The sequence below is a fragment of the Carcharhinus amblyrhynchos genome, chromosome 2 (genome assembly GCF_965287045.1).
Source record: "Carcharhinus amblyrhynchos chromosome 2, sCarAmb.v2.hapA, whole genome shotgun sequence".
Taxonomy (NCBI): Eukaryota; Metazoa; Chordata; class Chondrichthyes; order Carcharhiniformes; family Carcharhinidae; genus Carcharhinus; species Carcharhinus amblyrhynchos.
The window spans coordinates 106,401,546-106,415,100 of NC_137325.1; the positions used below are offsets into that span (position 1 = coordinate 106,401,546).

At 44.0% G+C, this 13,555-nt stretch overlaps 1 protein-coding gene across 1 annotated transcript in view; it reads right to left on the reverse strand.

Moving 5' to 3' along the window:
• Window positions 1-621: 621 nt before the first annotated feature.
• Window positions 622-13,555, reverse strand: part of olah (oleoyl-ACP hydrolase) — a 36,766-nt gene continuing 23,832 nt past the window's right edge. Inside the window, exons 5-7 of the mRNA XM_080217084.1 lie at window positions 5,259-5,428; window positions 2,432-2,514; window positions 622-955 (exon numbers count right to left, since the gene is read on the reverse strand). Of these exons, the coding sequence (XP_080073210.1) occupies window positions 813-955; window positions 2,432-2,514; window positions 5,259-5,428 (396 nt within the window). The 3' untranslated portion in view covers window positions 622-812. The remainder of the gene's footprint in view (window positions 956-2,431; window positions 2,515-5,258; window positions 5,429-13,555) is intronic.

Genomic DNA, 13,555 nt, shown 5'->3' on the forward strand with positions numbered 1-13,555 from the left:
ATCTTCTTTTGCAAATGTGTGACGGAAAAATCTTTAAGCTTGATGCAACATTACAGAAGTTCCTAATGATAGAAATAAAATCTTTTTACAATGTGTTACTGATTGGTTGCAAGTTATACTGGATGAAAATTCAGACAGCTGATACAATAATTAAAACAAATCACTTTTTAAAATTCATTCTTGGCTCACAGGCATCGCTGGCTGGGCCAACATTTATTGCCCATCCAGGGTTGCCCTTCCTTGGAGGCCAGTTGAGAGTCAACTACATTGCTGTGGCTCTGGAGTCACATGTAGGACAGACCAGGTAAGGATAGCATGTTTCCCTCCCTAAAGAACAAAGAACAACCCAGCACGGGAAACAGGCCCTTCGGCCCAACAAAGGGCATTAGTGAACCGGATGGGATTTTCTGACAATGGTTTCATGTTCATCAGTAGATTCTTAATTCCAGATTTTTTTTTACTGAATTCAAATTCCACCATCTGCCACGGTGGGATTTGAACCTGGGTCCCCAGAACATTAGTTGAGATTCTGGATTAATAGTCTAGCAATAGTACCACTAGGCCATTGTCTCCCCTTTGCCATCTGTTTATCAAAACACCACATATCAAACCATTCTCCACACGATTTATATATTTCATCTTCTTTAATATTAAAAAGGAAACTGAGTCTTCAACATTAATGAAACATCAGAGTTCTAGTTACAAATTTTACAGTTGTAGGCAGCATAGTTCTGTAAAAATTTCTTAAATTACAATCTTTTTATCATTTTGGTGAACATTAAGAATTGACTCAATCCAAAACAATCTGGATTTTAAAGGTAGTCGACCTCAGCAGTTTCTAAATGCTTTGTAATGTAAGCTACTAAAAACTTTTCATTATCTGGCTCTTTGAGGTAAAAATGTCCACCAGGAAGCTTGTGGATGGTAAAATCTCCGCTTGTAAAGTCGTTCCAGGCTGCAGGATTAAAACAAGAAACAATTTTAATCATCTCCCCAACAGTAGAATTTAATTACAAAGCAAAGTATAATTATAATCCTCTTTTCTGTGCTGAACTGTCATCAGAATTGAACTGGCTTCCTGAATGCTCTTCAGGAAAAAGAAAATACCTCTCCATTCACTCAGGCCTTACATTGATTTAGAATCATAGAATCCCTACAGTGCAGAAGGAGGCCATTCAGCCCATCAAGTCTGCACCAACAACAATCCCACGCAGGCCCTATCCCTCCCCTGACACGAAAGGGCAAGTTAGCATGGCCAATCAACCTAACCTGCACATCTTTGGACTGTGGGAGGAAACTGGAGCACTCAGGGGAAACCCACACAGACACGGGGAAAATGTGCAAACTTCACAAAAAGAGTCACCCGAGGCTAGAATTGAACCAGGTTCCTGGTGCTATGAGGCAGCAATGCTAATCACTGTGTCACCATGTCAATAGGTGATACATTATATGGTTGACTCCTTGAGGGTCATGCTCAGGTACACTGGGTTTCATCGGTGGGGGGTGGGGGGGATGCAAATAAAAAATTTCAAACTGGGCCCTAACTTTTTTTTAAAAATCCAAGATGGCACTGGAGTGAAGTGACTTCTTGCAAGCAGTGCCCAGTATACTTTCTAATTCTTTTCCTCTCATTCTATGTTTCTAAAACTTTATTCTAACTCTTTTACATTCTGCATTCTCTCCTTTCTTCCTCTATGTACAGTATGCTTTGACTGTATCGTGTGCAAGAAACAATACTTTTCACTGCATACTAACACGTGACAATAATAAATCAAATCAAATCAATCTGTATGCTTCCAGTTTTAACAGAGGTAGGGCAGCCAACTAATCTACTCTCAGGGTATCAAGGGCAGTCTAGCTCTTCTCATCTTCGAAATTCAGCTCTTTTGACCACATTTGGACCAAGACGACAATGAGACCTGAAGGTAAGTGTTTCTGGCAAATCCCAAACTGAGTATCGGTGTGGTAAGTGTCACTTGATAGCACAGTCAACAATACCTTCCATTACTTTTCTGATGATTCAATGTGGACCAATGGGGCGGCAAATGATTGGATTTCTCTTCTTTTTATGGACAGGACATACCCAGGGTAAATTTGCCCTTTGTCAGGTAGAAGCCAGCTGGTGTAGCTAGCTCTGGGAAACAAGTACTCAGCACTAAAGTCACAGTTGCCCCCTCCCACCTGACAACCAAGGCCAGTTGTCTTTAAGTCTGGCAGCATCTCTGCATCCCTGGCCTTGCCAGTCATTGGCCTCACCTGATACACCACCTGCAAACACTCAGACGTTCTAAGTCATCAGGCAGCTGGTAATTTATACCGGTATATACAGTCAGACTCAAAAGAAAATTAAATGCATGCATGATCAAAACAGAAAATAATTTTATGAGATCGTTGGTTTAATATACTGGAACACTGTTGGAATTAATCACACCTTCAAGATCATGTGGTACATCCTCTTTTCCATCAAAGCTGCTGATAGAACAAGAGAACAGCTTGTTCTGAGGTTTCTCATATCTGTAGCAGAAGCAAACCCAGTTCAAAATCATTCAAAAGTCATTCACTTCGCATCAAACAAGAGCAACCTGCATTTTTATCGTGCCTTTAACATAATAAAATGTTCTAAGGTGCTTCACAGCAGTGTAATCAGAGAGAAACTGACATCCTACATTAGGAAAATACATCAGTGGTGTCAATGCTTTATTTAAAAAGACAAACAAAATCTAATTTTTAATTCAGTCCTCTCTTCAGTTCCACCTTACACATAACATGGCAGGAGGGGGAGGCAGATTGATTGCTAAGCTGTTTTGAGGATAGCCTACAGGAATTGCATAAGGGAAGCTTGGTATCAGTCCAGTGGTCATGAAAGGCTTGATATAAATTTCTTTCTTTTATACATTCCAACTCATGAAGTGATACATGCTGGTATCTGTAATTAGAGGAGGCATTTATTAAGAAAATCACTTGAGGGATATACTTCTGAGCAGTGTGTTACAGGGTCCATACGATGGCTCAAAATAGCCTTTACTTGCCCACATTTTCCTCCGTTCCTTGTTATTTCACAACAGAATGTGTGTCCTATATATAACGGCTACTTGATAACTGACTCAATAATTCAGAAGATCAATGACAGGTTTTAAAATTTCATTAACTCTGGCACATGAGAGTTCTTGAATTCCTGACTGCTCAGAGCCCTACCAAACTTACGTCTATAGTGCAGTGTGGGGCGGTGGCGGATCATGGTGTAGTAGGAATGTCACCGCACTAGTAATCCAGGGACCCAGGCTAAACCTCTGGGTACATGGGTTCAAATCCCACCACAGCAGTTGGTGGAATTTAACTTTAATTAATAAACTTAGAATTGAAAACCGATCTGCCTTTACTAATGTCCTTTAAGGAAGGAAATCTGCCATCATTGTTTGGTCTCCGGACCTACAGCAATGTGGATATCTCTTAACTGTTCCCTGAAATGGTCTAGCAAGTCACTCAGTCAAGGGAAATTGCACAGAGAAATAATGCTAGTTTTTCCAATTTTTTTCCCATTCCCTTGTAGGAATGAAGAAAAACAGTTGAATAACGAGAATGATATCTGGACTATAACAGGAACTAGTTTTTCTGAAAGTCTATTAACTTTAGGCAGTCCCCTTCAAAAGCAGTCTGCGCTGCTTTGTTTCTGGGCAGGAGTTGAGCCTGGGTGGGTGGGATAATCAGGTGTGACTCCAATCAGCAGAGTGTTTGCCCCCTGATACGCATTGATTCCAGTTTTGCTAGGGCTCCTTGATGCCACACTCAGTCAAATGCAGCCTTGATGTCAAGGGCTGTCAATCTCACTTCACCTCTTGAATTCAGCTGTTTGTCCATGTTTGAACTAAGGCTGTAATGAGATCAGGAGATGAGTGACCCTGGTGAAACCCAAACTGGGTATCATTGAGCAGGTTATTGCTGAGCAGGTGCTGCTTGATAGCACTGTTGATGATCTCTTCTGTAATTTTACTGATGATTGAGAGTAGATTGATTGGGTGGTAATTGGCTGGGTTGGACTTGTCCTGCTTTTTCTGTACAGGATATACCTGGGCAATTTTCCACATTGTCGGGTAGATGCCAGTGTTGTAACTGTACTGGAAGAGCTTGGCTAAGGGAGCGACAAGTTCTGGAGCACAAGTCTATTGCCGGAATGTTAATGATTTGGATGAAGGAATTGAATGCAATATCTCCAAATTTGCAGATGACATTAAGCTGGGTGGCAGTGTGCGCTAAGAGGAGAATGCCAAGAGACTGCAGGGTGACTTGGACAGGCTGGCTGAGTGGGGAAATACTTGGAAAATGTAATATATTGTGGATAAATGTGAGGTTTTCCATTTTGGTGGCAAAAACAGGAAGAAAGATTATTATCTGAATGGTGGCAGTTTAAGAAAAGGAGAAGTGCAACGTGAGCTGGGTGTCATAGTGGGACAGTCACTGAAGGTTGGCATGCAGGTACAGCAGGTGGTCAGGAAAGCTAATAGTATGCTGGTCTTCATAGCAAGAAGATTTCAGTATAGGAGTAAGGATGTTATGCAGGGCCTTGGTGAGTGTGCAGTTTTGGTCTCCTAGTTTGAGGAAGGCCATTCTTGCTATTGAGGGAGTCCAGCGAAAGTTCACCAGACTGATTCCTGGAATGGCTGGACTGACATATGAAGAGAGACTGGACTGACTGGGCTTGTACTCACTGGAATTTAGAAGAATGAGAGAGGATTTCATAGAAACATATAAAATCGTGATAAAAGTGGACAGGCTAGATGCAGGATAAATGTTCCTGATGTTGGGGAAATGCAGAACTAGAGGTCACAGTCTAAGACTAAGAGGTAAACCATTCAGGACTGAGATGAGGAAGCACTTCCTCACTCAGAGTTACGAACCTGTGAAATTCTCTACCATAGAAAGCTGTTGAGGCCAGATTGTTAGATATGTTCAAGAGAGAGCTGGCCCTTGTGGCTAAAGGGATCAAGGGGTATGGAGAGAAAATGGGAGTGGGATACTGAAAGTGCGTGATCAAATTGAATACTGGTGCCAAACAGCCTACTCATGCACTTATTATCTACGTTTCTAACATGAACTACACAGTTACAATGTTTCCGCCAAATCATAACACCAAAAGAAGATTCTAAGCACTTCAATTTGAAAGTGAAAAACAAATTAAAGAGAAAATGTAGAAAACAAATCAATTACCCATTACGCACCTATTTCATAATTTTCATCTTAATATATATATGCAGATTTACCTAATTAATTCCACAAGTCTCAGATCTGCTTTTAAAACTGGGACAAACATTTGCTGAGTGTCTTTATTGGCAAGAATTTCAGATGGGGTGCCACCAATGGATTTCATCCATTTCAAGAATTCATCATCTGGGAGTTCAGATTTCTTCTGAATGGGGTAGCGAGTTGCAGACTATATTGTGGGGAAAAGATGAAGTCATTATTCAGTCTCATTTCATCAATTACACTTTATTACAAAAGACAAATAAAGCCAGGTACAAACAGTCCAAATTCATTTCTGCACTTTGCATTTTTCATGCTTATGTTTGTATTGGAGTTCCCTAGTTGTCAGTATTGAGTGGTATGTTTCTCCTGATATGTATTAATGACCCAAGACTATGGTGTACAGGGAACAATTTGTGAATGATACAAAACCTGGAAGTGTTGTAAACTGTGATGAGGAAAGTGGACAACTTCTAAAGGGCATAGACAAGTTGGTGGAATGAGCAATAGATGCAGACGAAGTTTAATGCAGAAAAAAAGTGATACATTTTGGTCGGAAGAACATGGAGAGTCATCATAAAATAAATGATGACTTTTATTTTAGTCAAATAAAAGAGGGTGCTGGAGTAAAAGGATCTGGATGTATGTGAGCATAAAACCTGGTGTTGTCAGACTTTTTATAGCATAAATCAGGACAGGATAGGTTGAAAGAACAGTTGACAAAGCAAACAGTGTCCCAGGCTTTATCAATAGTGGTATTGAGTAAAAGAACAAGGAGGTTATGCTGAAATTGTAAAAGAAACTAATTAGACCTCACCTAAAGTATTGCGTACAATTCTGGGTGACACAATTTCGGAAGGAATGAAGGCATTGGAGAGAGAGGAGTAAAGTTTCATGAGAATGGTCCCAAGGAAGAGGAATTTCAGTTACGAAGTAAGTTTGCAGAAGTCAGGACTCTTCCTTGGAGAAAAGATGGCTGAAAGGAAATTTGATAGAGGTACTCAAAATCATGAGGGATGTGGATTGACTAGATGGGGAGAAACTGTTTCCACTCATTGAAAGAATTGAGAACAAGAGAGCATGGATTTAAAGTGAGTGGCTGAAGAAGCAAGAGTGATACTAGAAAAAGCTTTTTCCCCACAGCGAATGATTAGGGTCTGGAATGCATTGTCTGAAGGGAATTAGGTGATTATTTGAAAAGAAACAATCTACAGGGTTAGGGGGAGAAAGCAGAAAAGAATGACAGTAGGCAAAATGCTATTTGGAGAGTTTCTGCAGACAAGATGGGCTGAACGGTATTCTACCAGTTCTGTGAAACTGTGTGATAAAGTTGTGGGATATCAGTATGCGCATGATCACTTCCATTAGTTACATCCCAAGTTACATGCAGCTCTTTACTCTGCTCCAATAATGCACATTAATCTCAAGTTTATATTAGACAAACAACCTCTAAATTTTTCGTATGAGCCTTCCTAACTGAGTACCAATGTAGTCCAAAATTATGGCCAGTTTTATTAGAGTCACAGAGATTTACAGAATGGAAACAGGCCCTTTGGCCCAACTTGTCCATGCTGCCCAGTGTTCTCACAATAAACATAGCTGAGACTGCATAAATGTGATTAAATTTAGGACTTTGTAACTGCAGTAAGGAGATTTTCATCCAATCAAGCTTGGATTCAAAGGCAATGAGTGAAAGGATACATGGGAATTCACTGATACATACGGAGGGATGAAAAAGCAGAAGTAGACCTATCCACTCCTTCAGCCTTCTCTGCCATTCAATATGATTATGGTTGATCTGTTTGGATTTCTCTACCTACCCCCAATAACCTGCCTTGCCTAACAACAGTCTATCTACACCTGCCTCTAAAGTATTCAGTGACCCCACTCACACAACGTAGGGTCACATGGAGTTAAAGATAATTTATTAGCTTGGATAGAAAACTGACTTACAGAAGTCACAGAGGAAGGATAAGTAGCTGATTTTTTTTGGTTGGCAAAATGTAGCGAGTGAGGTGCCACAGGGCTTGGACCTTGGGTCCAAACTATTTACAAGCTATACTAATGATTTGGACACAGGGACTGAACGTACAGTTGCAAAATTTAAATTTGATGGGATAGTAAGTTGCAATGAGGAAATAAGAAATTTACAAATATAAATAGGTTAAGTGAGTGAGCCAAAATGTGGCAGATGCAGTTTAATGTGGATAAGTGTGAGGTTATCCCTGTTGGTTGGAAAAACGAAAAGACAAATGTTTATCTAAACGGAGAGAGACTTCTAGGTGCTTTGATGCAGAGGGATCTGGATGTCTGCGTGTATAAGGAATAGAGTATAAAAGTAAGGATTTTTAATTACATAGAACATAACAGCGCAGAACAGGCCCTTCGGCCCACGATGTTGCGCCGACCAATTAAAAAAGCAATGACCTCTAACCTAAACCAATCCCTTTCCATCCATAAACCTATCCACGGATCTCTTAAACGCCCCCAAACTAGGCGCATCTACAACTGCAGCAGGCAGGGCATTCCAATCCCTCACCACCCAGGGTTAGCCAGGGTTATGGAGAAAGGCCACGAAACTGGAGTTGAGGCCGAGGTTTGATCAGCCATTATTGTATTAAATGGCAGAGCAGACCCAAGGGGCTGAATGGCCTAATCCTGCTCCTATTTCTTATGTTCTTTCACCACCTCTGAGGCAGAGAGTCCCAAAGTCATACAATCCTCAGAGAAAACAAATTCTCCTCGTTAGAGTTTAGAAGAATGAGGGGAGATCTCATTGAGACGTATAAGATGATGAATGGGATGGATAGGATAGAGGTGGAGAGACTCTTCCCGCTCAAAAAAGACAGTAGGACTAGGGGGCACAGCATCAAGATAAAGGGCAGGCGGTTTAGAACGGAGTTGAGGAGGAACTTCTTCACTCAAAGGGTGGTGAATCTCTGGAATTCTCTGCCCGTTGAAGTGGTGGAGGCTGCCTCGCTAAATATTTTTAAGAAGCGGGTTGATGGGTTCTTGATAAGAGAGGGGATTAAGGGTTATGGGGAGAGGGCGGGAAAGTGGAACTGAGCCACGACAGATCAGCCATGATCTTATTGAATGGCGGGGCAGGCTCGAAGGGCTAGATGGCCTACTCCTGCTCCTATTTCTTATGTTCTTATGGAAGGGCAGTCTCTCATTTTAAAACAGTCCCAAGAAGAATACACAGTAAACAGACACAGTGCATCTGTAAATTACATACAACTTCAGTATCATCATCCCAAATGTGGGGCAGAAACTTGATATGGCATTGGTTATCTAGCCTGGCAGCTGGAGAACTCTTAAGGGACCTGCAGTGCCTCTTTACAGGAAGGTCCACTGAACTATACCAATCAGACAGTGACAAAGCCACCAGTGGGTCTTCCTCTGGAATCCAGACACTGAGGCCAGCTAGCAGCTGTTAGAGAATGGTAGCGCCAGTGCTCAGCAGGGTCAGAGGAGGCCATGACTGTTGCTCGGAAGACACTGTCTGGAGTCTCACCGTCTACTGGTAAATAATGTAGGCAGAGTGGTTGGAAGCAAGGGGTGGGGGGAGGTTCTTATTAGGCCCCTCCCTTCCTGATGTGCAGTCTCTCAGACACTGATTGCCTTTGATTAAGGGACACCTCCTACAACCACCCCTTCACACACTAAGGTGACACATGGCCAGCGAAGTTTCATCTGTCATGCACACCACATAGTGCCAAGCCCTTGGTTAATCCCAGTGGTGACAGGGAGAGGCCCTTACTGTAGTCATTAATTGACTACTTAAGGCCTTCAATTGGCAGCAAGGCATGAAGATTGATCATGGGCCTTTCTGCCTAGAACCCACCCAGAACTTAATTCTGGCGTAGGCATAAAGACAATGGGCTTTGGATGATTTATCTAAGTAAATAATTTTCCTGTCTCCAAGCTTGCCACATAAGAACATAAGAACATATGAAATAGGAGCAGGAGTAGGCCATCCAGCCCTTCGAGCCTGCCCCACCATTCAATAATATCATGGCTGATCTGTCGCTGCTCAGTTCCACTTTCCCACCCTCTCCCCATAACCCTTAATCCCCTCTCCTATCAAAAACCCACCATGGAGAGAATATTTCGCTCATAAACTGAAAGGGTCTACATGAGTGATAAAGCAATCTGATGACTGGCTTATGCTTTTTGGAGTTGACCCAATGCATGATGGGCTTATTTAAACAAATGTTTAGTGTCCTTGGCCTCTAACAAGCTGGAAACACATTGTTCTCTGGAGCAGTGTACTGGTGGCTGGTGAGTCTTGAAATTGTGATTTACTTTAATTCTTTAGTGTATTGCTGGTTCGCAGGGTTTTTGTTTGTTTTCACTTTCCGTAGCGGGACCTAGGCGCGGGGGCAGTCGGGAAAGGAGCAATAGACAGCGGGCAGCGTCAGGAGTGGGCAGCGGAGTGAGAGGGTGCAGAGTGAGTGCTGCAAGGGCTTTGGCTCACAGGGTTTAGGCGAGAGCAGGCTTAGGCAAGGTGAGTTACTGGTCCAATTTTTCCTTCTGTGTCCATAATTCTAAGGGTGGTCAAATAAATGGCAAGGTCCTTGGGGAGACGCGTCAGCTGCAATACGTGGGAGTTCCTGGAGACACCACGTCTCTGGAAAGTCCACATCTGCACCAAATGTCTGGAGTTGCAGCGTTTGAAGGCCCGGGTTAGGCAACTGGAGCTGAGGCTGGAGGGTTTATTTTTAGTCAGGGAGAATGAGGCGATAATGAATAGGAACCACGGTTATGAGGAGATCCCAGAGCCGGGGGGGGGGTGCGGTTTACAGTTAGGAAGGGGAAAAAGAAGAGGAGTAGAATGCCTCAGAGGGAAGGAAAGGGGCTGGATGTGAGATAGTGGTGGGGGATGGGAGGGTTAAAGGAATTGATAGGCGGTTCTGTGGGCAAAAGCAGGACTCCAGGATGGTAGTCTGCCTTCCTGGAGCAGGGGTACAGGATGTGTCAGGGAGGGTAGAGGGAATCTCAAAGGGCCAAGGGACCCAGGAGGATGTAATTATACACGTAGGAGAGAAGGACGTAGGAAGGAAGAGTAGGGGGGATATACGAAGGCAGTTCCGGGAGTTGGGGGCCAGGCTGAAGTGCCCGGCCTCCAGGGTGGCATTCTCTAGGCTGCTGCCAGTGCTCAGTAATAGCAGGGATAAAAATAATGAGATCCTGCAGCTGAATGCGTGGCTGAGGGATTGGTGCAGGACAGAGGGTTTTAGTTTTGTAGACCATTGGGAAGTCTTTGTGAGGAAAGGGCACTTGTACAAGTGGGATGGGGAACATTTAAATGGGAAGGGTACACATATTTTAGCTGGGAAGTTAGCTGGAGTGTTTCGGAAGGGTTTAAACTAATATGGAGGGGGAGTGGGGAGGAGACAGATAGCTCAGTAGGCACCGGGAGTGGGAGTGAGTTGGGTGACAGTGTAAGTCTAGATGAGAGGAAAATCTCCCAGGAGGAGGAGGATCCGAGTGGGCCTGAGGGTCTTCAGTGCATCTGTTTTAATGCGAGGAGTGTGATGGGTACGACGGATGAACTTACGGCCTTGATGTTCGCGAGGAATTTAGACGTGGTGGCAGTGACAGAGAGGTGGTTAAAGCAGGACTGGCAGCTAAATATTCCTGGGTATAAGTGTTTTAGGCACGACAGAGGAGGGTCGAAAAGAGGAGGGGGAGTGGCGCTCTTAGTTAGGGAGCACATCACAGCGGTGCAGAGGGAGGATAACAGAGGAATTGAGTCTCTGTGGGTGGAGTTGAGGAATAGGAAGAGAGCCATTACTATGCTAGGGGTGTACCACAGGCTACCCGACAGCCCGCAGGCAGTGGAAGAGGGTATATGTAGAGACATTTTGGATAAGTGTAGGAAGAACAGGGTTGTTGTAGTGGGAGCTTTTAATCTGCCTGGGGTGGATTGGAAGGTGCCTAGAGCTGGGGGTTTGGACAGGGAGGAATTCGTAAGATGTGTATTGGAAGGGTCCTTGGAGCAGTTTGTAGATAACCCGACTAGAGAGGGGGCTATACTGGATTTGGTTCTGGGCAATGAACTGGGTCAGGTGGTTGAGGTTGCAGTAGGTGAACATGTGGCTAATAGTGACCACAACTCTGTCACTTTAGGATATGAATGGAAAAAAAAGAAAAATGGAAAAGCCGGGTTATCTACAAGCTGCTGTCCTAAGGGGAGGGTGCTACATTGGGGGAGGGCTAGATACAGCCGGATTAGGCAGGAGCTTAGGGACACAGACTGGGATAGGCTGTTGGAGGGCAAGTCCACGTTAGGCATGTGGGAGTCTTTCAAGGAAAAACTGAAATGAGTGCAGGAAAGGCATGTGCCGGTTAGGAGGAAGGATGGGAAAGGTAGGACTAGAGAGCCATGGATTACTAGAGATATAGAGGACCTGGTCAGGAAGAAACGAGAGGCGTATGTCAGGTCTAAGCAACGGGGAACGGAGAGAGCGTTGGAGGAGTACAGAGAGAGTAGGAGGGATCTCAAAAGGGGAGTTAGGAGGGCAAAAAGGGGGCATGAAATGGCTTTGGCAGGTAGGATTAAGGAAAATCCAAAGGCGTTTTACTCCTATGTTAGGAGCAAAAGGGTGACTAGGGGAAAAATCGGTCCCCTCAGGGACAGACAAGGGGAATTGTGCTTAGAGTCTGAGGGAATGGGGGAGATCCTGAATGAATACTTTGCATCGGTATTCACAAAGGAGAGGGGCTTGATGTCTGGTTCGGTCATCGAGGGAGCTGTAGACCAATTGAAGGAACTATCGATTACGAGGGAAGAAGTGTTAGGGCTTTTAGGTAGCATTAAAACTGATAAATCTCCGGAGCCTGATGGCATTTATCCTAGGCTGCTTAGGGAGGCGAAAGATGAAATTGCTGGGCCTCGGACGCAAATCTTTGTCTCTTCTTTGGACACAGGTGAGGTCCCAGAGGACCGGAGGATAGCGAACATGGTACCGTTGTTTAAAAAGGGTAGGAAGGCTAACCCGGGTAACTATAGGCCAGTGAGTTTGACTTCAGTGGTAGGCAAGTTGATGGAGAGGATTCTTAGGGATAGGATGTATGAGCACTTAGAGCGTTGCGATCTGATTAGGGATATGCAGCATGGCTTTGTAAGGGGGAAGTCTTGCCTTACGAATCTGGTAGAATTTTTTGAGGAGGTGACAAAAACGGTCAACGAAGGACGAGCCGTTGATGTCGTCCATATGGATTTCCGTAAGGCGTTTGACAAAGTCCCTCATGGTAGGTTGGTAGAAAAGATTAAGGCTCATGGGATATGTGGCCAGGTATCTAGGTGAGTAGAGAACTGGCTTGCTAAGAGGAGACAGACAGTCATATGGAGGGGTCCTTTTCTAGCTAGAGGTCTGTGACTAGTGGTGTGCCGCAGGGCTCAGTACTGGGACCTCTGCTCTTTGTAGCGTATATAAATGATTTGGAAGAGGGAGTAAGTGGTGTGATCAGCAAATTTGCTGATGACACCAAGATGGCTGGATTGGCGGGCAGTGAGGGGCAGTGTCTGGCAATACAATGGGATATCGATAGGCTGGTATATTGGGCAGATATATGGCAAATGGAGTTTAATCCGGATAAATGTGAGGTGATGCATTTTGGCCGGAATAATGTTGGGGGGAGTTATATGATAAAGGGTAAGCCCATAAGGAGTATAGAAACACAGCGAGACCTGGGGGTGCAAGTGCACTAGTCTTTGAAGGTGGCAGTACAAGTGGAGAAGGTTGTGAAGAAAGCCTATGGTATGTTAGCCTTTATAGGAAGGGGTATAGAATATAAGAGCTGGAGTCTAATGTTGCAGTTGTATAGAACGTTGGTTAGGCCACATTTAGAGTACTGCGTCCAGTTCTGGTCGCCTTACTACCGGAAGGACGTGGAGACTCTGGAAAGTGTGCAGAGGAGGTTTACCAGGATGTTGCCTGGTATGGAAGGACTGGGTTATGAGGAAAGATTGAGCAAATTGGGGCTGTTTTCCCTTGAAAGACGGCGACTGAGGGGGGATCTAATAGAGGTATATAAGATTATGAAGGGTATAGATAGAGTTAGCTATTTCCTATGTTAGAGACACACAGTATGAGGGGCCACGGGCTTAAGGTGAGGGGGGAGAGGTATAACACAGATATTAGAGGGAGGTTTTTCACACAGAGGGTAGTGGGGGTATGGAATGCTCTGCTAAGTAAGGTGGTGGAGGCAAGCATGCTGGAGTTGTTTAAGAGTAACTTAGACAGACACATGAGTGGGCTGGAGATGGGAGGATATATGAGATTGTTTTAGATAAAGTTCATTAGCA